At 47.1% G+C, this 22,920-nt stretch overlaps 1 protein-coding gene across 1 annotated transcript in view; it reads right to left on the bottom strand.

Moving 5' to 3' along the window:
• The window catches only part of LOC137143712 (dedicator of cytokinesis protein 2-like), a 229,933-nt gene that overhangs the window by 181,410 nt on the left and 25,603 nt on the right, over positions 1 to 22,920 (bottom strand). Inside the window, exons 11-15 of the mRNA XM_067533643.1 lie at positions 15,171 to 15,246; positions 8,599 to 8,678; positions 6,718 to 6,843; positions 3,609 to 3,733; positions 814 to 912 (exon numbers count right to left, since the gene is read on the bottom strand). Of these exons, the coding sequence (XP_067389744.1) occupies positions 814 to 912; positions 3,609 to 3,733; positions 6,718 to 6,843; positions 8,599 to 8,678; positions 15,171 to 15,246 (506 nt within the window). The remainder of the gene's footprint in view (positions 1 to 813; positions 913 to 3,608; positions 3,734 to 6,717; positions 6,844 to 8,598; positions 8,679 to 15,170; positions 15,247 to 22,920) is intronic.

Genomic DNA, 22,920 nt, shown 5'->3' with positions numbered 1-22,920 from the left:
TGGAGGTTTGAACCTGTGACTGCGTCCGCATGTCTATCTGTGCATGTGCAGCTGTGCATATGTGTGTGCGCCTGTGTCCATACCTGGAGGTGTCTGTGCATGCACGCCCACATGTGCATATGTGGGTAGCCAGACATCTTTGTGTATATCGGTACTCCTATGTGCATACCCATTTATAATGATATGTGGCCAGACCCCAATTCATGCCTGGGCTGAATCCCCAGGGAATGAAGCCAGGTTTCAGTGAGGAAAGCAGGCTGAGGCAAGACGTAGGGATTTAGTCAGTGCTGAAGAATTTCCTATGGCGTGCAGAGCTGATCTATGCAGCTTCCATTACTCCCTTCACGCTCAGTACTCAGGGCCTTGATGAAAGGAGCTCCCAGTAACCATGGACACAATGGGTGTTTGTCTTTATGCATGTGGGATTTGCTCTTGTGTAACAGCTCCGTCTCTACGGACAAAGCTGCATGATCGCCCCTGTTCTCCATATAGGGAATCATTAAGCAATATTCAGTATCAGAGCTGATCTTTCCTCTCTTCTGTTCGCATAGGAGGGCTATGAACTGTGCTTAGTGGGGAGGGATTTTTCTAGGCAGGGAGGCTCCCTCAGGTTGTTCATTCGAACAGACTGATGTTCTTAACAACTCCGTCTCGCCTCTTGGTGAGTCCGGATGAGACAGGCAGAGTCTGATCAGAGCACACCTCACACCGGGGAGCCCAGTCAGCTCCGGTTGCAGATTTCATGTTCAAGATCCCAATCACAGATGATTCCCTCCCCAACCATCTCCAAAGCATGGAGAAGCTCAAACAGACCTTCACAGTCTCCATCCACCGCTGGTGCCGCTGCTGGTAATAGACCACAGATCGATATTCACTTGCAGGCTTGTCACCGGCACCCTGGAAAATCACATTCTGGGAAGTGGACAGCCAGGGGAGAGTCAGTTAGTGCTGAGCTTTTATGATTACTAGGCAAATAGTTTTCCCAAATCCAAGAAATTCAGAGAGCTGGAGCTTTTCTGCCGCAGACACACAGAATTCAACAATCAAGGACAAATGCTGCATGCTAATCAATATGCCAACCAGCCCCAGCTTGCAGTACCCCATTGACCCGGCTGCACCAACCTACTGCAGCATGCTAAGCTCCATGACTGTGCCACCCCACTCTAGCCTTTACCATCCCATCCGGTGTCTTCCAACTGTGTACCCACAGCATTCCTTCCTTCCCTCCCTGGCTGTGTTGTCCTGCACAAACAGGCAGTCCCACTGCCCTCACCATTCTGTCAGCCTTGCCTGCACAGTCCCTGTTATAGCTGCACCAACCTGCACTGAATTACTGTTGCCTGTCCCTGGGCTGCACTTCCAGGGAGAGCCCCACAGCTGAGAGTGAATGGGGCTGCAGTGAAGTGGCCCTGCGAGGCTGGTATGCCCTCTCTAACTGCAGAGCCTGGCTCCAGACTTCCAGGGAAGGCAGCAAGGGGTTCACGACCCTCCAAGGAGCTTTCAAGACTCAAGTCTTGTTGTAACATGGGAAAATCATTATCCCAGACAGAAAGAGAGATTTGGGGGTGGAGAATGGATTGAGTCTCTGGATTATTAATAAAACCTACATTCAAGTATCAACAGAGAGTTTAATTAGAAATAAAAGCAAACACCTGGGGAATGAGTAAGGGTGAATCGACATATTGTCAGAAGAAACTCCAGGGCTTGGCCTGAGCAAGAGCATCCTCTCCCCTTCCCTTATCGGAGCATTTTCCTGTGCTATTCTCCTTAAAAAACCTTTCCTGGAGATCCCAAGACACTTTTCACTTCTTCAGCACCTAAAGCCTCTCTCTCTGCTGTCATATTTGGAGTCTCTAACACACAAAACTGTGAGGATAGGACCATGCGCATCCAGGGAGCATCTGAGGAAGGGCCAGGAGGGCCTTGGATGATTCTGACAAGCCCTGTAAGAGGCTGATTTTCATCTCTTTTCTCACAGCCTTTTTGGTTCTAGTTCTAGAGGTGAAGTAGTAAGGCAGCAGCTGCATTCACCAGCTTAAAACATAATTTAGTCATCAAAAATCTATAATATAAAGACCAAACTACAAATCTTCAACTCAAATGTTATTGCCGCCTTAACATGTGGATGTGAAACCTGGAAACCCACAAAAGGTATAGACCAGTGTGTCTCAAACTTTTTGTATTGGTGACCTCTTTCACACAGCAAGCCTCTGAGTGTGACCCCCTGGTCCCCAGGGGTACCCCCCACACACACACCGCCTCTGGCCCCAATGGCTCCTCACTTTGCCCTCCCCTTTTGCCCCTGACACCTGGACTGTGCCCCCTTCACCCCAGCCCCTACACCCTCCACCCCCACCCCCGTACCCACTGGGAAAACAGACCTGCATGCATGGAGTGGCTGGTATTGCCGCTTGCTCCCCCTTGAACACTGCTCCTTCGCGCCGGGGGAACGAGGAGCAACATCAGGGCTCCCTGTATCTAGGTCATTTTCCCCACCTGGGATGCGTAAGGGGAGGGCAGAGAGCAGCAGCTCCTAATGCTTGCCTCACAGCACAGTCCATGCGGGGAAAGTGATCTGGATGCAGGGAGCCCTGGCTGTTGCTTCTAGCTCCTCCTCCCCCACAGTGCCCTGGGGGGCACAGAGGAACGTTGAGGGGGGTAAACAGTATCTGTGTCACCGCTTACACCCCCCCATGTTTCTCCACTGGAAGGAAGCAGGGAGGCTCACAGCCCCACTTCTGGCTGGGGTCAGGGCTCACAGCTCATGACCCCCACCTAACCACACTGCGGACCCCTGAGGGGTCACAACCCCCAGTTTGAAAACCAATGGTACAGACAGATGTCTGAAGGCCTTCCAAAGCAAATGCTGTGGGAACATACTAGGTATTAGATGGATTGAATTTATAAACAAATGCTGAGATTTTTCAGAAAGGTCAGCACCCCTTTCTCCAAAGTTATTCAGATGTGAAGATGGAAATATTTGAGATGTGCTAAGAATGAAACCAAAGTGTCTGCCATGGCAGGTGTGTCACTGGAGAGCTGAAGGAACACGTAAAGGGGATCAACCAAAAGAAGCCCTCTGTCAAACAGTACTTAGATAGGGAAAACTTATGGGACTTTAACAACGCAGAGAATCTGCAGAGTAGCCCAGGACAGACAGTGAAGGCAGAGCCTGATTCTTGTCCTAAGCAATGTTTGATGGTGAAGGAAGGATTCAGATTTAGAGGCAAAGCCCATTTTGAAGGTCCATTTCCAAAGCCTCAGCCCCCTGGGAAGGAGTGATCTACCAAGAAAACTCCAACCAGCTGCAGTGAAGGAGATGACCAAGACTTCCTAGGTAGTAATTTCCTCAGAGCACTACTGCCAGGGAGATCTGTGTGCTTCGTCTCTGCAGTTCAGCTCCAGATCCAGCACTTTCCCATTGGCCTGGTTCTAAAAGTCCACGGAGTTAACCCAAGGATGCCTGGCTCCTCCTGAGTCATCACCAAAGGAGTGCTGGGACAGTCAGACTTAATCGCACAACTTTTGGGTGTTCCCCTTTCTCTTCACCCACTGCCACACGGCTCCCACTACACTACAGTTAGCAGACGAGCACGGTGCACGCTCACCTGTATCATGTTCCCAGCCTCATCACAGACACACACTGTCACTTCCACGTTCTTCTGGGTCTTCTTGTTCCCCTTGTCAAACTCTCCCTGCACCAATGTGAGGTAAATGTCGTTCCTGATGTCCCCTGGGGAGAGCCACACAAAGCAAGGTTCCAATGAGGCCAGGCCTGAGCTGCTACCAGTGGCCCCTGGAGACCTCAATACTCCCCCATCCCAAAGCACTATTTAGGGATGAGCCAATAGATTTGGTTAAAGTGAGAACACCCCCCTCCCCACACCTATATATATATATACCTATATTTTCATAGATTCCTGGAATTTAGAGCTGAGAAGCCCAACTGAGTCCCATGCAGCTCCGCCCACCCTTAGTTGCTGAGACCAGAGCATAACTGGTCCCTACTACACATTTCCTAGTGTTCCGATATGGTCCCTTCATTACCTCCCTTACACCCACCCCTTACTTGGCTAATGGCTGAAGCCTTTTTTGATACATGAGTGGCTAGCAGGCCAGTCCCACTCAAATTCCTAGTGTAGGTCTCTTTATAAGGTGAAGCAGTCTGATTCCCCCTTCCCACTTGCTAGGTCATTCTTTAACTGCAGGGCCCAGAATAATCTCTGCACTGAGCAGCTGAGGTGCCAGATATCCAGTGCTTCTGGGGTGTCCAAGACCCCCATCCTTTCACATGTTAAAGGGCTAGCAGCAGGACCATGAAGAATAATTCTGGTTCCACTGCAATAACTGCCAGTCATGCTCTGGTCTGGCTTCTCCTCCATGTGGCAGATCCCACTTCAGTTGTCTATTCAGTCTAACAGGTGCTGGGATGCTTTGGAGGACACCTGATTCCATCTGAGTAGAAAGGGGAATAAAGCATTCCCCTATTCACACACACGCTATCCCAATTAGTACCCAGACACTGCAGTGACAGACTGCAATGATTTGGCAGATCTGTCTGTACAACCACACAACTGTTATGTTAAAAAGTAATTGCATCCTAGGGGAAACCAATTTTATCCTACCTCTCTGAAGGAAGTGGGGAAATGGAGGGTGGAAATTTGCTAAAAGGCAGAACAAAGACAGCCAGGTGTTGGGAGGGGAGGCATATAAACAGGAACTTAGAGGGAGAGAAACAGGAAGTTTGGACAGGAGGAAGAGAGGTCATGAACTATCCAAGCTCAAAAGAGGTGTGATGACCTAGAGGAAGAAGGCTCTTGTTTCAGGACAAGCCATGCACTGGAGCAGAAGGATTCTGGTCCCCAGCCCAAAGAATGGCCTGAAGTGGTGTGGAAACTGAGGCAGGGGAATGCATGTAGGGTTTATTATTTTTGCATGGATCTATGTATTTCTCATGTGATTACATAAAGACCATCAATATGTTAGAAACTGTGCAAAGTCTGTTTGTAGGTTTTATGTGCTACATTTACCACATGACCCTGAGAGAATTAAACGGTAACCCAGAAGGCTCCCATCTTCGGTGGGATTCTGAGAGAGAGAGAGTGTTTAAGGCGATGTCTTCACTGACGGCGGCAAATTCGCCACTGTCAGATCGACTTATCTGGATCAACTGAGTGGTCAGTGAAGACCCACTCAGTCGATCCAGGAATCAACGTATTAAGACCACCTTCTCAAGTGGCGTAGCGCTGCATCGACAGGAACGTGGTTCCCGTCGGCGCAGTGCAGTGAAGATGGCGTGCAGAACAGAAGCACACAAGTCGACGGGAGTTACGCAAGTTTTTTGCGCAGTTTGCATAACTCCTGGTCGACTGCTGCCAAATCTCCGAGGTAAGTGTAGACAAGCCCTCAGCTACAGGGGAGCAGGAGGAGTCAACACTGGTTTCAGAGGATGAGGCAGCTGGACCATGTGGCCACAGCTTTTTGAGAGGAAAGTGCTAGACCAAGGGTTTGCACTCTCAGAGTTTGCCTAGGGACCCCCAAGACTGACACAGTGCCTGTGCTCTGTTCACACTCTGGAAGCTTGAAACACTTGAGGATCCAGAGGTTGGGATTCCCTCACAATGATACGGTGGGTGGCCAGCAGGGGGAGCCTGACCAGATCCATTACACAGGTGCACCAGATATACAGAGTCAGGGCATTGATCCTGCTCCGCCTCATACAGATGGTAGGCAAAAGCCCCTGCTCTGGGGAAGCAAATCCCAGGAGGATATTGTGATGAAGGGGGGATTTTTTTGTAATATTTTTATGACTCCAGTTTTTTATGACTCAGTTTCCCCCAAACTTTGCATTGCTACCCGGGGAGGAAAATGAATATATTTGCTCTCAGGGCGGACTAAGAGACATAGGAGTTTGTGTGTGTCACCTGCACCTAGTTGGAGCAGACTGAATAGGTCATTAAAAGGGACTGACCAAGGCCACATCAGTAGAAAATGCAAGAAGACAATGGAAAACCCCAACAGCCAGAACACTGACACATAGCAATCAACAACCCAAAGGAAGGAGCTTTTCCCCACTTCTCAGCAGGGGCTGGGAACTCAGAGTAGCTCTACCTGGAGAACAAAGGACTGGGAGGTGACCAGCAGGGATAAAGTGTGGGCTCTGGAAGAAGCATGCTGCTCTCTGCTGGGACCAGCTAAGGAGATCAGAGAGACAGAGCCTGAATATGGAGTTCAGTACAGTTTGGCTGATGAATTGTGGCTTGACCAAACTGGACGATGCTTTAACTTTCATGTCTCTGTGCTAATCTAAGGACTGCCAATGCAGTGTCTACTTCACTAATAAATTCTATTCTGTTTTGAAAAAGCTGTTTGGGTGTAACTGCAAATACTTGCGGGGGTGCAGGAGTCTCTGAAGAGTGGACAAGTCTCTATCAGGAGTCTATCTCAGTTGGACTTGCTGAGCAGAGCTCACAGTGTGAAGCAGAAGGGCTGGAAGCCAGAGGCTCCATCTAGGAGGAGATGAGGCTGTATGGCCTGCTCTTAAGGAAGAGTGGGTACTCTTGGGGGCCTAGCACACTAAAGGGGTTCCTCCAAGAGACTGTTTAAAAGCTGAGGTGTGGATCTGTAACAAATGCCACACAGACTTTGGGAAACAGTAGCTGAGGATGGATCAGGTTAAACTTACTTACCTGAGCCTGAGGTGCCTTCTGCACTCACCTGGCATGATAATCTCTGGGAAGCCTAACTTGCGGACCACTACTGTGCTGCGGTCTACGAGGTGAGGATGATCTTTCCGCACCTGACTCAAATCTCCCCACAGCATTTTCAGAGACACCCAGAACCCTGGAAGGAAGAGGAAGAAAAGGGATGGGAATTTACTTGGACCAAATAGAATGCAGTGGGTAGCTCAATCAGATGCCCAGCCCCCAGCCCTATGTAGCCTTTTATCCCCAAGTCTATTTCACACTCCTAGGACACGCTCATCAGGACCCTATGTTAGAAAGTGGCTTCCACGGTGTTAAATATTTCCAGGAGCCAGGCCTGACAGATATTGTCTCCATCTTCCATTGCAGGTGTATAGCTCCCATTCATCATAGTGCTGTGAAGTCTCAGGGTCCTATCTGACTCTTCACTAAACTTGGATGACCAGGTAGCACCAGTTTTCAAAAACGTCTTCTCTCCCTCCAGCTCATTTGTCCCTTCCTCCCAGACAAGGATTTTGCAACAGTGATTCATGTATTTGTCACCTCCAGGCTGATTTACTGTAACTTGTATCTGAAGCTGAATGTGAAGATGATACACAAGTTCTACCTTGTGCAAAATATGGCTACTCACCTTCTCCGTGGCTCAGGATGCTGTGAGCACATTAGATCTGTGCTCAAGTCTCTCCCAGTCAGCTTCAAACAAGGCCTTTGTCTTAACTTTCAAAGTAATTAATGGATCAAGCCCCAGTTAAATCAAACACCAAATTTTGATCTATTAACCACTGTGACAGCTCTGCCCTGCTAGGACAATGCAGCTCTCAAAGCCTAGGACAAAGCATGTGGGAACTGGGGACAAAGTATTTTCCACCAAAGGGATCCAGCTATGGAACAATCTTCCAGAGGAGACCCAATGAATCATTAGTCTGACCACCTTTAGGAAATGTTGCAAAGCCTTTGTGTATGAGTTGTGAGTGTCATTTATAGTGGACAGGCTTCAGTGACGTAACAGAACCCAGAGGGCCTTGATGCAAGAATAGGGTAGGGCCCCTCTTTCCAACTCCAAAAATCTAAAATTTTGTTTACCTCCATCATCACAGCCCTCAACCTCCCCCACTCACCACACAGTCCGCCAACAACTCATCACCCCAATCCTTTACTCACTGCCTCCATGAACTTCCTGGCTATTCACTGGCCTTTTCCCTCTCCCCTCCTCCTCCCCAGCTCAATGCACCACTCCCATCCTAGGATAGGGTGGTTCCTCCCAATCCCAGCCACCCAGTGACTCCACTTGCTCATAGCACTTGCACTGCACTCGCACAACACAGCTGAATTTAAATGATGAGTGGCACTGCAACCTGGCACATAGGATCTCAGCACCACTGAGGTTTGGCCCAGCCTCTCCTCCATCATAACAAAAGCATGGCTGAGCCAAACCTGAGTGGTGCTGTGACCTCGTGCACCAAGATGCAATGCCACTCACTCAAAATTAGCCCAGCCATGCCTCCATCATTTGGCCCAGCTGCACCTCTGTCTGATGGAGGAGTGGTGGAGCAAATCTAAATGAGTGGCATTGCAACCCCATGCACCAGGTGAAGTGCCAGAGCATTGCTACATCTGGTTAGGCCCCCATACCCTCGTGGGCCGATGGGCAGTCTTGCACTATTCTTCACCACTGAAAGGCTCTCTCAAAAACCTTTTTTAACAAAACAAAACAAGTTTTTTTACTCTGTAAAAGGAGAAGTGCCAGAGACTCCCTCATTCCACTAGGCACCTCACCCTTGCAGCTGATTTACATGGAAGGTGTTCAGATAGTATGGTGATGGGCAGCAGGATAAAACCCTAAAAGAGCTAGGTAGACACCCAGCTGGGAGAAGAGGAGACGTAAGGCCCTTACCTTGTCCTTTGTGGTTGATCTCCTTCCCCTCCACTGCTTTCTTTATGAGGCTGTGAAGGAAATCATTCTCGGCAGCAACCCTGAAACACAACAGAAGCACATTGGGGGGCTCAGTTCCTTCCAGCTAGGGAGAAGAACTATGGGGAATTCCCATGATTTCCCCCCTCTACAGAAAGGGATCTAGGAACAGGAGCATGTGAGTGCAGAAATGATTACTTTACTTACTTGTACAGTAAATGATTCTTTGAGATATATGTGCACATCTATATTCCACTCTAGGTGTGTTTGCACCTAGTGCACTCAAGACCATAGGTGCCAACATTGAAGGTGCCAAAGGGTCCCAGCACACACATACAGTCAGAATGATTAGCTGTTGGAGGAGTCTGTCAATCAGCTATTTCACCCACAGACTGTGGCTGCAGTTTGTCTTGCCCCACCAGCTGTTAATTAGCTGTTCGATTTGATCAGATTAAATCAGTTTGATCACTAAACTGGAGAGAGTGGTAAATATACTGGAGGCCCAGGATAGGATGCAGCGTGACCTAGACAAATTACAGGTTTGGGCCAAAAGAAATCCGATGAGGTTCAGCAAGAACAAGTGCAGAGTCCTGCAAATAGGATGGAAGAATCCATGAGACTATGCATTCCTACAGGCTGGGGACCGACGGGCTAGGCAGCAGTTCTGCAGAAAAGGACCTGGCGGTTACAGTGGACAAGAAGCTGGACATGAGTCAGCAGTGTGCCCTGGTGGCCAAGAAGGTTAATGGCATATTGGGCTGCATCAGTAGGAGCATTGCCAGCAGATCACAGGAAGTGATTATTCCCCTCTATTCGACATTGGTGAGGCCACATTTGGAGTGTTGTGTCGAGTTTTGGGCCCCCCACTACAGAAAACATGTGGATAAATTGGAGAGAGTCTAGCAGAGGGCAACAAAAATGATGAGGGGGCTGGAGCACAAGACTTCTGAGGAGAGGCTGAGGGAACTGGGCTTGTTCAGTCTACAGAAGAGAAGAATGAGGGGGGATTTGATAGCAGCCTTCAACTACCTGAAAGGGGGTTCCAGGGAGGATGGAGCTAGGCTGTTCTCGGTGGTGGCAGATGACAGAACAAGGACAATGGTCTCAAGTTGCAGGGGGGGAGGTCTAGGTTGGACATTAGGAAAAACTTTTTCGCTAAGAGGGTGGTGAGGCACTGGAATGGGTTACCTAGGGAGGTGGTGGAATCTCCATTCTTAGAGGTTTTTAAGGGCCGGCTTGACAAACCTTGGCTGGGATGATTAGTTGGGGTTGGTCCTGCTTTGAGCAGGGGGTTGGGCTAGATGACCTCCTGAGGTTCCTTCCAACCCTAATGGTCTATGAATTTATGAATTGTTTCACCAGGCAGTGCCTCCTTGCTCTAGCAGGGCAGGGCTGAGTCATTCTGACCTCAAGCCCTGGGGCCTAGAGCCTCTGCGCCAGCCTCTGGCAGCCTCAGAGCAGGACCCAGCCAAGGAGGGGGGCCGGGGGCCCAACTCTCAAGCCATGCCCTCCCCCCACTGTAACCAAAAACAAGAGCATCTTAAGGGGTTAGGGTTAGGCTGGCTGCCACACTAGGTGTTAGCACACAGCACCACCAGGCCCTGCTACTCACCTGAGGATTGGGACCATCCTGTCAGCAGTGCATCCCCTCCTCCTACCTGCATTAATTTGTGCCTCCCAGCCAGCGTGTGCATGGCTGCAGCTCCCAGCCTGGTTCCCTCTGACTCCAGGCTTCCAGGCAGCAGGTAAGTCCCGGAGGGAGCCCAGTCAGGCTAACGCTAGGGCTGGGGAGGGGGTGAGGTGGTTTTGGGCCCCCTGGATGGAAAATTGGGTGCACTGAGCCTCAGCCTGCTGCCTCCTGACCCTACTACCCATGGCACACACCCCCACCCCCTCAGTCCTGGGACTGCTTGGGTGGGGCTCGTGTCCTGGCACAACCTGCCACCTCCTGCCCCTGCACAATCCTGTGAGGGGGTGAAGCCAGGGTAGGGCACCCACTGTCAAAACAAAGATAAGCATGCAGAAGCTCTGATCCCCAAGGTAGTAGGATTTTGTGTGTCACACAGCCTGGACTCTGGCTGGTCAGAGAACAGAAAAGCTGCATTTCCTATTGTCTCTGATGACAAACAAGTCCATGTTGGGAAATCCCCATCTCTAGAAGACTGACCACACTATCGCATTTTTCAGGGACAGCTTGTGATTTGTGACAAACTTGCTGGTGAGATAATCTGCAAGAACATTCTGTACTCATGGCAAGTGTGAGGTTTCAAGGGTGATGCTATTTTGAATGCAGAAGCTCCACAGCTAGACTGCCTCCTGACAAGGGATCTGATCTCTCCTCATACAGAAGCTGTTCCATACCCTTAAATATTTTGTTAACTTTCTCTGTAATTTTTCCAATTCTAATATATCTTTTTGAGATGGGGCAACCAGAACGGCACATAGTATTCAAAGTGTGGGCATACCATGGATTTATATAGTGACATTGTGATATTTACTGTCTTATTATCTATCCCTTCCTATCGGTTCCTAACACTCTGTTAGCCTTTCTGACTGCTGCTGCATATTGAGCAGATGTTTTCAAAGAATTAACCACAGTGACTCCAAAATCTCTTTCTTGAGTAGTAACAGTTAATTTAGAATGTCATCATTTTGTATGTATAATTGGGATTATGTTTTCCAATATGCATTACTTTGCACTTATCAACACTGAATTTCATCTGCTATTTAGTTGCCCAGTTACCCACTTTAGTGAGATCCCATTGTAACTCTTCGCAGTTTGCTTTGGACTTAACTATCTTGGACAATTTAGTATTATCTGCTAATTTTGTCACTTCACTGTTTACCCCTTTTTTCAGGATCATTTATAAATATGTTGAACAGTACTGGTCTCAGTACCAATCCCTGGAGGACACCACTATTTACCTCTCTCCATTCTGAAAACTCACCATTTATTCCTACCCTCTGTTTCCTCTTTTTTAACCAGTTACTGACCCATGAGGGGATCCTCCCTCTGATCCCATTACCGCTCCTTTGCTTCAGAGTCTTTGATGGGGTTCCTTGTCAAAGACATTCTGAAATTCCAAGTAGACTATATCCACTGGATCACTTGTTCACATGTCTGTTGACCCCCTCAAAGAATTCTAATAGATCAGTGAAGCATGATTTCCTTTTACAAAAGCCATGTTGACTCTTCCCCAGCATAAGGTGTTCATCTATGTGTGTGATAATTCTGTTCTTTACTATAGTTTCAACAATTTGCCTGGTACTGAAGTTAGCCTTACCAGCCTGTAACTGCCAACATCACCTCTGGAGCCTTTTAAAAAAAACTGGCATCGCATTAGCTATCCTCCAGTTATTTGGCACAGAAGCTGATTTAAATTACATACCACAGTTAGTTCTTCTGCAATTTCATCTTTGAGTTCCTTCAGAACTCTTGGGTAATGCCATCTGGTCCTGGTGACTTATTACTGTTTAATTTATCAATTTGTTCCAAAACCTCCTCTATCGACACATCAATCTGAGACAGTTCCTCAGATTTGTCACCTAAAAAGAATGGTTCAGGTGTGGGAATCTCCCTCCCATCCTTTGCTGTGTCTTTCCCTTCTCATTGAGTAATAGGCTTACTCTGTCCCATAGTAGATCTGGACCAATCAGAGGTCTTGGGAAGGGCTTGTTGGTCATCTCTACTGCAGGCAGTACTTCCTGTAGTGACATAGCTCTGCTATAGCAGCGTGGAAGTGCTGCCCACCCAGACCCCCGCAGGGCTGGGTTCAAGACCCACAGATCCTTATAGGTTCTCATGAACTATCTCTAAAAGCTGCTGTAATGTTATGGCTATTCTTCTCATTAGCTTCTGGAATGCTTTATAGTCCTCTGACATGGGTGGACTAGGTTCAGGAGCAACTGCCTCATCAGAGGATGAGCTGGGATCCAGTGTTGATCAGCCTGAAGCTCCTCTTCTGCTTGCACCTCAGAAACAGGAGGCTAGGGAGATGGTTTGGTGGAGGGAACCTGAGGTAGGAGACTGAATCCTTAGCTGAGGCAATTCTGGTGTAGTAGGGAATATCCCAAGGGGCTCAATAAGGCATAAGTACCAGATGCCAGTGAGGGGGTCCCCAAGAATTTATATATCTAGAAAGGGATCTATGCCTAGAATGGTACAATTACACCCTGAAGTCATGCTCAGAGTTATAGTAGGTGACTGACTGTAACCCGAACATGACACCAGAGAGCCCTCATTGCTGCTCCCACAGTCAGAAGAAAAAAAGAAACCATCTTCTGGTAGGTGAGGAGCTGTGCAGTTACAGCAGCTGAAGGCACAGTGTTAGATGTTTTTATCAGTACCAGGTGCAACTCTGGTACTGAAATGGGTACTGGTTCTCCTGACTGCCATTCACCCAGATGCAAGTAGAGAACTGGAGAATTTGGGGGAGAGGTGGTCTAGCAATGCTTGTGGTGTCAATGGTACCAATTCAGCATTACCAAGAAGGTTGGCACCACATCAGATGTCAAAGGAGTCATTAGTACCAACCCTGTCATTGCCAGTGGAGTACAGATGCTTCACAGTGCAGGTGTAGATGGTACCAAAGTTACCAATACCAAAGCAGAAGGTGGTAATACTGAGCATTTTGAGGTAGACAACTTAATGTCAAATATAGATAAATTCTTTGTTGGTACTGGAGCTGCATGTTTGTGGAATGAATGGGTGCTAGAGGGGTCCCCCTTCGACTTTGAATTGCCCTTTTTATTAATGACATTTGGGGCTTTAGAAGGTAGCCCTGGAGATGGTGCCTGGTGTTCTCTTCTTTTTCTGTAGTTTGTGGGAATATCTTCTACACTCAGATCAAGTCTTCAGTATCAGCACAGCTACCGGAGATAAAGAGGCTGCCCACCAGGACAATCCTGGACAACTCATAATCTGGGTGTTTGATACCAAAACAACACGGATCCAAGTATGGGTGTATGGATTTCTCCATCAGGTACACCCAGAGCCTAATTTCTGTTTTTCTTGGTTCTTTTTAGAAGGACCTATGTATGGAGCACCTCAGCAGGATGTGTCCTTCTCCCAAACAAACTAAATACCACCGATCTCCATTTTAAAAAACACATCAGCCTAACATGATGGGTTGTGTTTAAACCCTGGTGATTTTTTTTAGCAGACATGCTGAGAAAACAAACAATTTGGTACCGAAATACTACTATGGGACAGAATAAGATTTCTCACAGAATAAGACTTCATGAAACGCTCCTCCTGGCGGAGTGCCCCTCCATAATGGATAACACCTCATGTCCCAAACCTTGTGTCTCTTTTCATTATCAGGCTGTTTCATAAACTGGAGCTCAGCCTTGACCCCTGAAGAGCCTCCATTCAGAATTTTTCATGGGGTTCTTTTTGTCTTTATAAATGCTCAGGCCTGCATCTAGTCCAGACTGTAAACAAAGGACTGGGTCGAAAGATGTTGATTGTTCTCCCTCTTGATTGTGTTAGCTCTGAGACCCATCCCACCTTATCACCAACTGTTTTGGAACATAATCCTTCATTTTACATATCTCTTAAAATATTTTAAGTACAAACGTCTGACAAGAACCATGATGATCAGCTAGTTCTTAGCTTTTGACAGAGACAACAGACTGCACCTTTGATGAAATATTGAGAAGCTGGTCAGACACAGATGTAATACACCTGTCTGTGCAGACCTGTGTCACTCAGTAAGCCTCACAACCCAACCCATAGCCAAGGGCAGTGAAAAGAAACTGAGAGGGGGTTGGGGTAGCCTCGTCCTTTATGCCCTAGGTTGGAGGGATGAGTACATATAGAGTACAAACACTTCCCAGAGTCCCCAGACAATGCTGTTTATTAAAAATCTCTGGCTTGAGTGCACTGGATGTACATGCCTAAGGTGGAAAATATATGTGCACAAGCACTTGAAGAACAATATAGGAATAGCTAGATTGGATTGGACCCATCTTCCATCTAGCCCTATCTCCATCAGCAGCGAGCACCAGCTGTTTCAGAAGAAGGTGTAAGAAACCTCTTAATAAATAGATATGCGATAATATGCCCCTGACATTATATCTTCTCCTAAGCCCTTTTGTTAGAAATTAGCTTAAGCCTTGAAGCACGAGGTATGATATATCTTACAAAATGTATGTATTAACTCTGGATATTCTTGTTACCTATATAAATGTCCAATTCCTGTTTGAATCTAGCTAAATTCTTGGCTCCAGTGACATCCTGTGGCAATAAATTCCACAATCTAATTATCCTGAAGTCAAAAATAAGAAAAACATTTCCTTTGATCAGTTTTGAATTTGTCACCTTTCAGTCTAATTTAATATCCCTAGTTCTTGTGCTCAATTTCTCCTGGCCATGGGCAGTGTTTCTACCCACCTGAGAGAGGAAGATTGTCAGTTGACCCAGAAATGCCCCCCTTTTTGCAGCTGAATTCTTTTCTTGTGAATGGAAAGTCCTTTCTGTCTTAACCCGACCCTTCTCCCACAACCCTTGCAGCCCCCCACCCTCTCTGCTCACAAGTGCTGCCTTTACTCACAGGTGCACAGGAATGAAGTACTGCTTGTCCTCATCACTCTCACATTTTCCCTTGATGATATCTGTAATGTCCATCACTGTAAGAGACAAGGGGCAGGAGCCTATGATCACAGTGTTCTTTGGACAACCCTGAGCCAACACAGAGGACACAATGAGAACCATCCATCTCCAATTCATCTTGAGATTTCAAGGGAAAAGAGCAATCAGAGACAGCCAGACATTTTTGAAGACCTCTAATTTGTGTTTAGAGCTACTGTCATTGCCAATAGGTGGGAAGAACATGATAACCACATAAAAGAACATGCAAAAAAAATCTTCATGAATGGAGGGGGATGGCAGGCTGAGAAATGTGGGGAAGAGGTAGGAGAAGAAGGAATGAGAAGAAACGACCAGGGGAAATTTTAGCTGAATCCCAGGAAAAGTCTCCTGGCAGGGAGATAACTCCTCACTTAGATTTGTGTCTCAGGGAGAGATCTCGGAGCCCCAGTGATGGGAACATTTAGAGCTAGGATTGGACCATGCATTAGAAAATAACCAACAGAAACCAAACACTGCATTGGCCCCTAAAGGATGAAGGAGGCTTTTCCAGGTCTGATTTCTCTCTGTTTTCCTATTATTCATAGATTTTTAAGGCCAGATGGCACCATTTGATCATCCAAACTGACTTCCTGCATAACACAGGCCAGACAATTTTAGTCAATTCCTTCACTGTCACTGAAAGAGGAGCTGCAAGAACTTCAATAATGGAACCAGAACTATGGCCCAGTTTCATTACAGCTTTCCTGAGGTCTTGTCTAAACTAAAAAACGTGTTTTTCTTAATCAAGTTAGGTCAATCCAGTTACTTTTACTTGACTGAAAAATCCACCTAACATCAGTGCAGACACACTACCACTTTTTGCTTGATTATATCTGGCTGAGTTATACCTATGAGCCTCTTTCCTCAGCGACTCACCATATATAGCCTTCCACCTCCAGAAACGCTGCATTTTCAGTAATTCACTATCATCCTCTTTTGCTCCCAAATGTTATTCTCTCAGCAATTCACCCCGGTAATCCTTCTGTTCCCCTATCCCTTCAGCAAGCCATCAGAGATATCACTCAGCCCTCCAGCACTATCCCCATAGATATTCACCAAAGAATTCCTCCACCCCCAACATTTTCCCAATATTGCCAAAACTTGTGAATTTTTCATAAACAATAGCATTTTAGTTGAGACTGAAGCCAGTCTTGCAATGATGCAAGAAGCTCCAGACCTCTCATGACTTTGAGCTCTGCCAAGGGAAAGCCCCTTCTGATTAGCTGCCTGTCCCACTTGCCCAATGTGATGAAGTGGGAATTTTCGGTAATATTTTTATAATATTTTTATGATGCCTATTTGTGCCTCAGTTTCCCCTATATTTCATTCAGCTACCCAGTATAGGGAGGGAAAGGACTGTTTGCTCTCAGAGCAGGTTAAATGTTGCCTAGCTGTCTGAGACTGTCAAATGCTTGGTGAGGTATATTAATTCCTGAAGAGTGGACAAGTCTCTCAGGAGTCTGTCTCAGATGGACCTGGGGAACCAGGGCACAGTACCCAGCCTGTCTGATTCACGAAGAACCTCTGCTTGAAGCAGAACTGATCAGAAGAAAGACTTACAAAAAAAATAATAAAAATGCAGTGGGAGACACACCTAAACCCCTCTGGACAAGGGTGACAGGATTAAGGTAACTCCTCTAGCCTCATCTACATTGAAGATGAGAGAAGGAAACATCTCTATTAGCACACCGAATGGAGAACCAAGCTCCAAGGCAGGGACCGCACTGAATTCTGGGATCAGCGAAGCAGGGAAGCATGGCATGATGGGAGATCTCTGCTCCAGATGTTAATGAACACATGCCTGCACACCCCCAGCTCAGCAGTTATCAGACCAATTCTCGTCATAGATCCTTTATTGATATCCGAAACACTGAATCTGCCTGATTGCATTGTGAGCTCTCACGAAGGAACAACACTGCCCATAGCCAGGAATGATCAGTTCCTATTGTCCAGCCTAAACAAAACAACTCTGGGATATTCCCCTGAGTCATCGTTTCTTCCCTACAAAAAAACTCCTACCCAAGTTCAAAAATAAACTTCACCTTTTCCTGACTCATTGAGTTGGAGGCTCTGCCTCTCTCCAGGGCTCCAGACCCTAAGCTTAACAGTCTGTCTCCTGGGAACCTTTGACCGGTTCAAGCTGCGCTGAGTGGTGAGACCCCAACTCTCTCTCTCTCTCTCTCTCTCTCCCTCTCCTTCTCTCTCTCTCTCTCTCTCTCTCTCCAGGTATAACTTTCTAAACCTAACTTGTAATCAAACTTGGTCTAGATTTCCTCTACCCCAATTGAAACCGTGTAATATTGTAACTGTTTTGTTTATTAGTCTCTCCTTGTATGACTATTACTCTATATACCTGGCAATAAAATAACTTTTATAATCAAGCTGGGTGCCAGACTCTCTCCAAACTTCATTTACTCCTCTGTGTTCTCAGCATCCCTATCTTGCTCTGCAGCAACGCTTCTTTTACCTAAGCCAAAGATCCCTGGAGTGCCCAAAAATCCTGTGAGGTTTGCTCATTATTACCAGAATAATTGTAAAGTGAAAGTGGGAAAGCATGCTAAACCTGGGGCATATAAGGATAACAGTTTAAAAGTGCTGCTCTGCCCAGCATGTGGAGTCCAGGGACATATAAGGGTGGCAGCTGGGAAGTGCTGTCTTGACCCAGCCTGCTCAGACATACTCTATTCCGGTGCGGTGCCAGTGGCATATAAGGGTGGCAGCTGGAAAGTGCTGTTTGACCCAGCCTATTGAGTCCAGGGAAATATAAAGGTGTCATCTTAAAAATGTTGTTTTGATCCAGTCAGCTCAGAAGTGCTCTGTTAATCTGTCAATGTGTGTGTGTGAATGTGGGTGTTTGATCTTGGGGCTGCAGGAACCCAGCCCTGGGAAACTTAGGTCCTGCAAAGTAGCTCCTTTGGGAGGGGACTTGCAGAATGGAGAAGTAAAGCTCCATATGAAAACAAGTGACACAAGCAGTACATTAATAGAATTACAACCCGCACCCCAAGGAAAGTAACCTTAATATAAGAAAAAACAACGAGAGTCCTGTAGCACTTTAAAGACTAACACATTTAATTTCTGCAGGCATAAGCTTTTGTGGACTGCAACCCACTTCATCAGATGCAAGAAGCAGAAATCAGATAGGGGGTATATATATACATATCCAAGGGTAAGGAACAACAATGGGGAGGGTAGGTGTTTTAGCAAAGTCCATTCAGTTAGAGTAGATGAGGCCTATTCACAACCGTTGATCAGAAGGTGAGAATGTGTGAACAGTGACAATTACTTCTTGTAATGAGAGAACCATTCCAAGTCCCTGTTCAGACCACCAACATTCCACATAAAGATGGACTTCAAGCCATCAGGAACATATTCCCTGATGATGATATGGAACACCTAGTAGCTGAACTTTGTGACTTTGTCCTGACCCACAACTACTTCAGATTTGGAGGCAATCTATTCCTTCAAGTCAGTGGCACAGCTATGGGCACCCGCACGGCCCCACAGTATGCCAACATTTTTATGGCTGACCTAGAACACCACTTCCTCAAAACTCGTCCCCAAGCACCTCTCCTTTACCTATGCTACATTGATGACATTTTCATCATCTGGACCCACAGGAAAGAGTCCCTCGAAGAATTCCACTGGGATTTCAATAATTTCCACCCCACCATCAACTTCAGCCTGGACCAGTCCACACAAGAAATCCACTTCCTGGACACTACAATACAAATAAGGGATGGTCACATTAATACCACCTTATACCAAAAACCAACTGACCGCAATACATACCTTCACGCCTCCAGCTTCCACCCTGGACACATTACACGATCCATTGTCTACAGCCAAGCCCTAAGATACAACCAGATTTGCTCCGATCCCTCAGACAGAGACAAACACCTACAGGATTTCCATAAAACATTCTTAAAAGTACAATACCCACCTGGAGAGGTGAAGAAACAAATTGACAGAGCCAGACGGGTACCCAGAAGTCACCTACTACAGGACAGACCCAACAAAGAAAACAACAGAACACCACTGGCCATCACCTACAGCCCCCAGCTAAAATCTCTCCAACACATCATTAAGGATCTACAACCTATTCTGGCAGATGATCCCTCACTCGTTCAAGCCGTGGGAGGCAGACCTCCAACCTGAAGCAAATACTCACCAGCAACCATACACCATACAACAAGAACACTAACCCAGAAACCTATCCCTGCAACAAACCCCGTTGCCAGCTCTGCCCGCACATCGACTCTAGTGACACCATCACTGGTCCTAATCACATCAGCCACACCATCAGGAGCTCATTCACCTGCACATCTACTAATGTAATATATGCCATCATGTGCCAGCAATGCCGCTCTGCCATGTACATTGGCCAAACCAGACTGTCATCACGCAAAACAATAAATGGACACAAATCAGACATTAAAAAATGGTAACATCCATAAACCAGTCGGAGAGCACTTCAGTCTCCCAGGACACTCTGTAGCTGCCTTGAAAGTTGCCATACTTCTACAAAAAAACTTCAAAAACAGATTTCAGCGAGAAACTGCAGAGCTGGAACTCATCTGCAAACTTGACACAATCAAACTGGGTCTGAATAGAGTCTTGGAATGGTTCTCTCATTACAAGAAGTAATTGTCACTGTTCACACATTCTCACCTTCTAATCAACGGTTGTGAATAGGCCTCATCTACTCTAACTGAATGGACTTTGCTTACACCTACCCTCCCCATTGTTGTTCCTTACCCTTAGATGCGGCATTGGTGAGGCTGCATTTGGAGTATTGTGTCCAGTTTTGGGCCCCCCACTACAAAAAGGATGTGGACAAGTTGGAGAGAGTCCAGCAGAGGGCAACAAAAATGATGAGGAGGCTGGAGCACAAGACTTATGAGGAGAGGCTGAAGAAACTAGGCTTGTTCAGTCTACAGAAGAGAAGAATGAGGGGGGATTTGATAGAAGCCTTTAACTACCTGAAAGGGGGTTCCAGGGAGGATGGAGCTAGGCTGTTCTCAGTGGTGGCAGATGACAGAACAAGGAGCAACGGTCTCAAGTTGCAGGGGGGGAGGTCTAGATTGGACATTAGGAAAAAGTTTTTCACTAGGAGGGTGGTGAAGTGCTGGAATGGGTTACCTAGGGAGGTGGTGAAATCTCCATCTTTAGAGGTTTTTAAACTGCGGCTTGACAAAACCCTCGCGGGGATTATTTAGCTGAGGTTAGTCCTGCTCTGAGCAGGGGGTTGGACTAGATACCTCCTGAGGTCCCTTCCAACTCTATGATTCTATGATTCTATTCTATGTATAGATATATACCCCTATCTGATTTCTGTATCTTGCATCTGACAAAGTGGGTTGCAGCCCACGAAAGCTTATGCCTGCAGAAATTAAATTTGTTAGTCTTTAAAGTGCTACAGGGTTCTTGTTGTTTTTGCTGTATACAAACTAACACAGCTACCCCTCTGGAACCTAATATAAGAGCGTACCCCAAGGTGACGGGCAAATCTGATAACAAGGAGGCTGTCAGACAGCATAGCTGCCCTGGAAGAAGAGTGATACCCCTTCGGGATCTGGCATACTGAAGGGGTTCCTCCAAGAAACTTCCAAAGCTAGGGCCATAGCACTGATCCTGTGGACCAGTGACACACTCTTCAGGGGGCTAAGCATCCAATCAGAGCTGCGCCTGCTGCAGGAAGAGCCTCTCTCCATCCCAGCCCCAATCCAAAGCCATTCTCACAAGAAAGGAACAGGGAGCTAAAGAGCCCAGGAACTCAGGGCAGCTCTGCTCCCTTCCCTCACTCCCCACTGGTGAACAATAGGGATGGGTTGGCTTCTCTTCTGCTCCCCTCCCTGCTCTCTCCAACACCTACCCTGGAAAGGAGGAGGGGAGGAAGATAAAGAATGCCACAAACTGCCCCCAGCCTGGAAGTGGGAAATGGGACCCCACTGCCACTCCTCCAGGCCTTGCAGAGGGGGATGAAGAACACCAGGAAGAGCGCAGAGGAGGCTGGGGGGATGAACTGATGGAAGGGAAGAAATGATGGGGGCACTGTGGGACAGTATTGATCTGGAGGTTGAGGGCCAAATGAATCGCTGGGCAGGTCACACACACACACACACACAGGGGATGGGCAGGAGAAGTTCAAAAATCAAAAGACAGATATACATTTTTTAATCTCATGATTTTTTGGGCCAATCTTACAATTTTTGGGGACCGACTCGTGATATTGATCTACTGCTATCCCCTGGGCAGCTCACCACAGATATTGCCCAACACACACAACTTGCTCCCCCCCAATATCCCCTTAGTAATTAACACTGATATCCCTCTGCCTCCTCCCTCAGGGCTATGCCCTCAGCGAATTACCACAGATACCCCTCCACCCCCGCATACAATCCCCTCAGTAAATCACATAGATATTGCTCCCCTCACCACAAATATCCTTCCGCCAACCACCACAGCCGCAGCACTCTACCATCAGCAAGATATCCCTCTGTCCCAAGTGCTATCCCCTCAGTTACTGACCACAGATATCTCTCTGACCACCCAGACGATATCTCTTCATCAGCTCACCACAGATATTGATCAGCCCCTCATAACTCACACACACATCCCTCTGCCTCTCCCCTGGTGCTGTGTCATCAGCAACTCAGTACAGCTATCCCTCCTCCCCCTCAACAACTTACCACAGGTATCTCTCAGACCCCGGCACCTGTCACCTCCGTGACTCACCACAGATATCCCTCCCCCTCCTCCTCCAGTGCTATCTGTCATGTTTCACAGCATATCCACAGTGTTGATCAGTATATGCTGGCTAGCATATAAATATATACCATAGTAATCATATGCATTATCCACACTCTATATATTAGTACACATTAAGCACAAATATGGTAACAGTGATGTAGCCTAAATTGGCCTATACCATAATCCTGTTCACTTATGTTAAGTATCCCATAACTCCTTGCATTTGCTAAAGTAAGTGTTTGGCACAAGTGGATAGGAAACTTGTCGAAATCAAGATTCATTTGTTCCATGTCTTAGTCCAAGCTAAGGAAGCACCTTCACAGATCAGAGCCTGGGTTACTAGAATCCACAACAAAGATAAGGAAGGCCCAGAACAGCTAGTTGGGGAACTGGAACAAACTGCGGGAGTTCAGACTAGATGATCACGTTGGTCCCTTCTGACCTCAGAGTCCATGAGAGTATGATTTTTTAAATTCAAATTACATTTTTATCGCTCTTCTACTCCTCTACCAATGGATGTGTGATCATTTCAGATTCAAAAGCCAATTTATAATGAGCACAAAAATGCATGCCTCTCCCCAGCTGTTTGGATGGAAAGTCCACTTACCCTCTCCTCACCCCTAAGACAGGGGAACTGCCATCCATTCTCTGTTCCTGACTTGACCCGGAGGCAACACTTCTTTGCCTCCTGCTGCCCCAGGACTTTTCTACCTGGGACTCAACAACACCATCACCCAAACTCCACACTCCCCTGCCTCCTACTGCCCCAGGATCCTCTCTCCACTAGAGGGCCAGACGTGAAGGCAGAGTTCAGTGGCAGGGCAGGTCTGTCACCTCACCCCTGAGGCTCTGCCCTTATGCTCTGCCTGGAAAATTGCAGCATTGGAGGACGAGGTCACATCCAGGCTAGGGGAGCTGCC

The sequence above is a fragment of the Emydura macquarii genome, unplaced genomic scaffold (assembly GCF_026122565.2).
Source record: "Emydura macquarii macquarii isolate MOO-44397 ecotype Brisbane River unplaced genomic scaffold, CSIRO-AGI_Emac_v2 contig_3345, whole genome shotgun sequence".
NCBI lineage: Eukaryota > Metazoa > Chordata > Testudines > Chelidae > Emydura > Emydura macquarii.
This window is presented reverse-complemented; position numbering and strand designations above follow the sequence as displayed.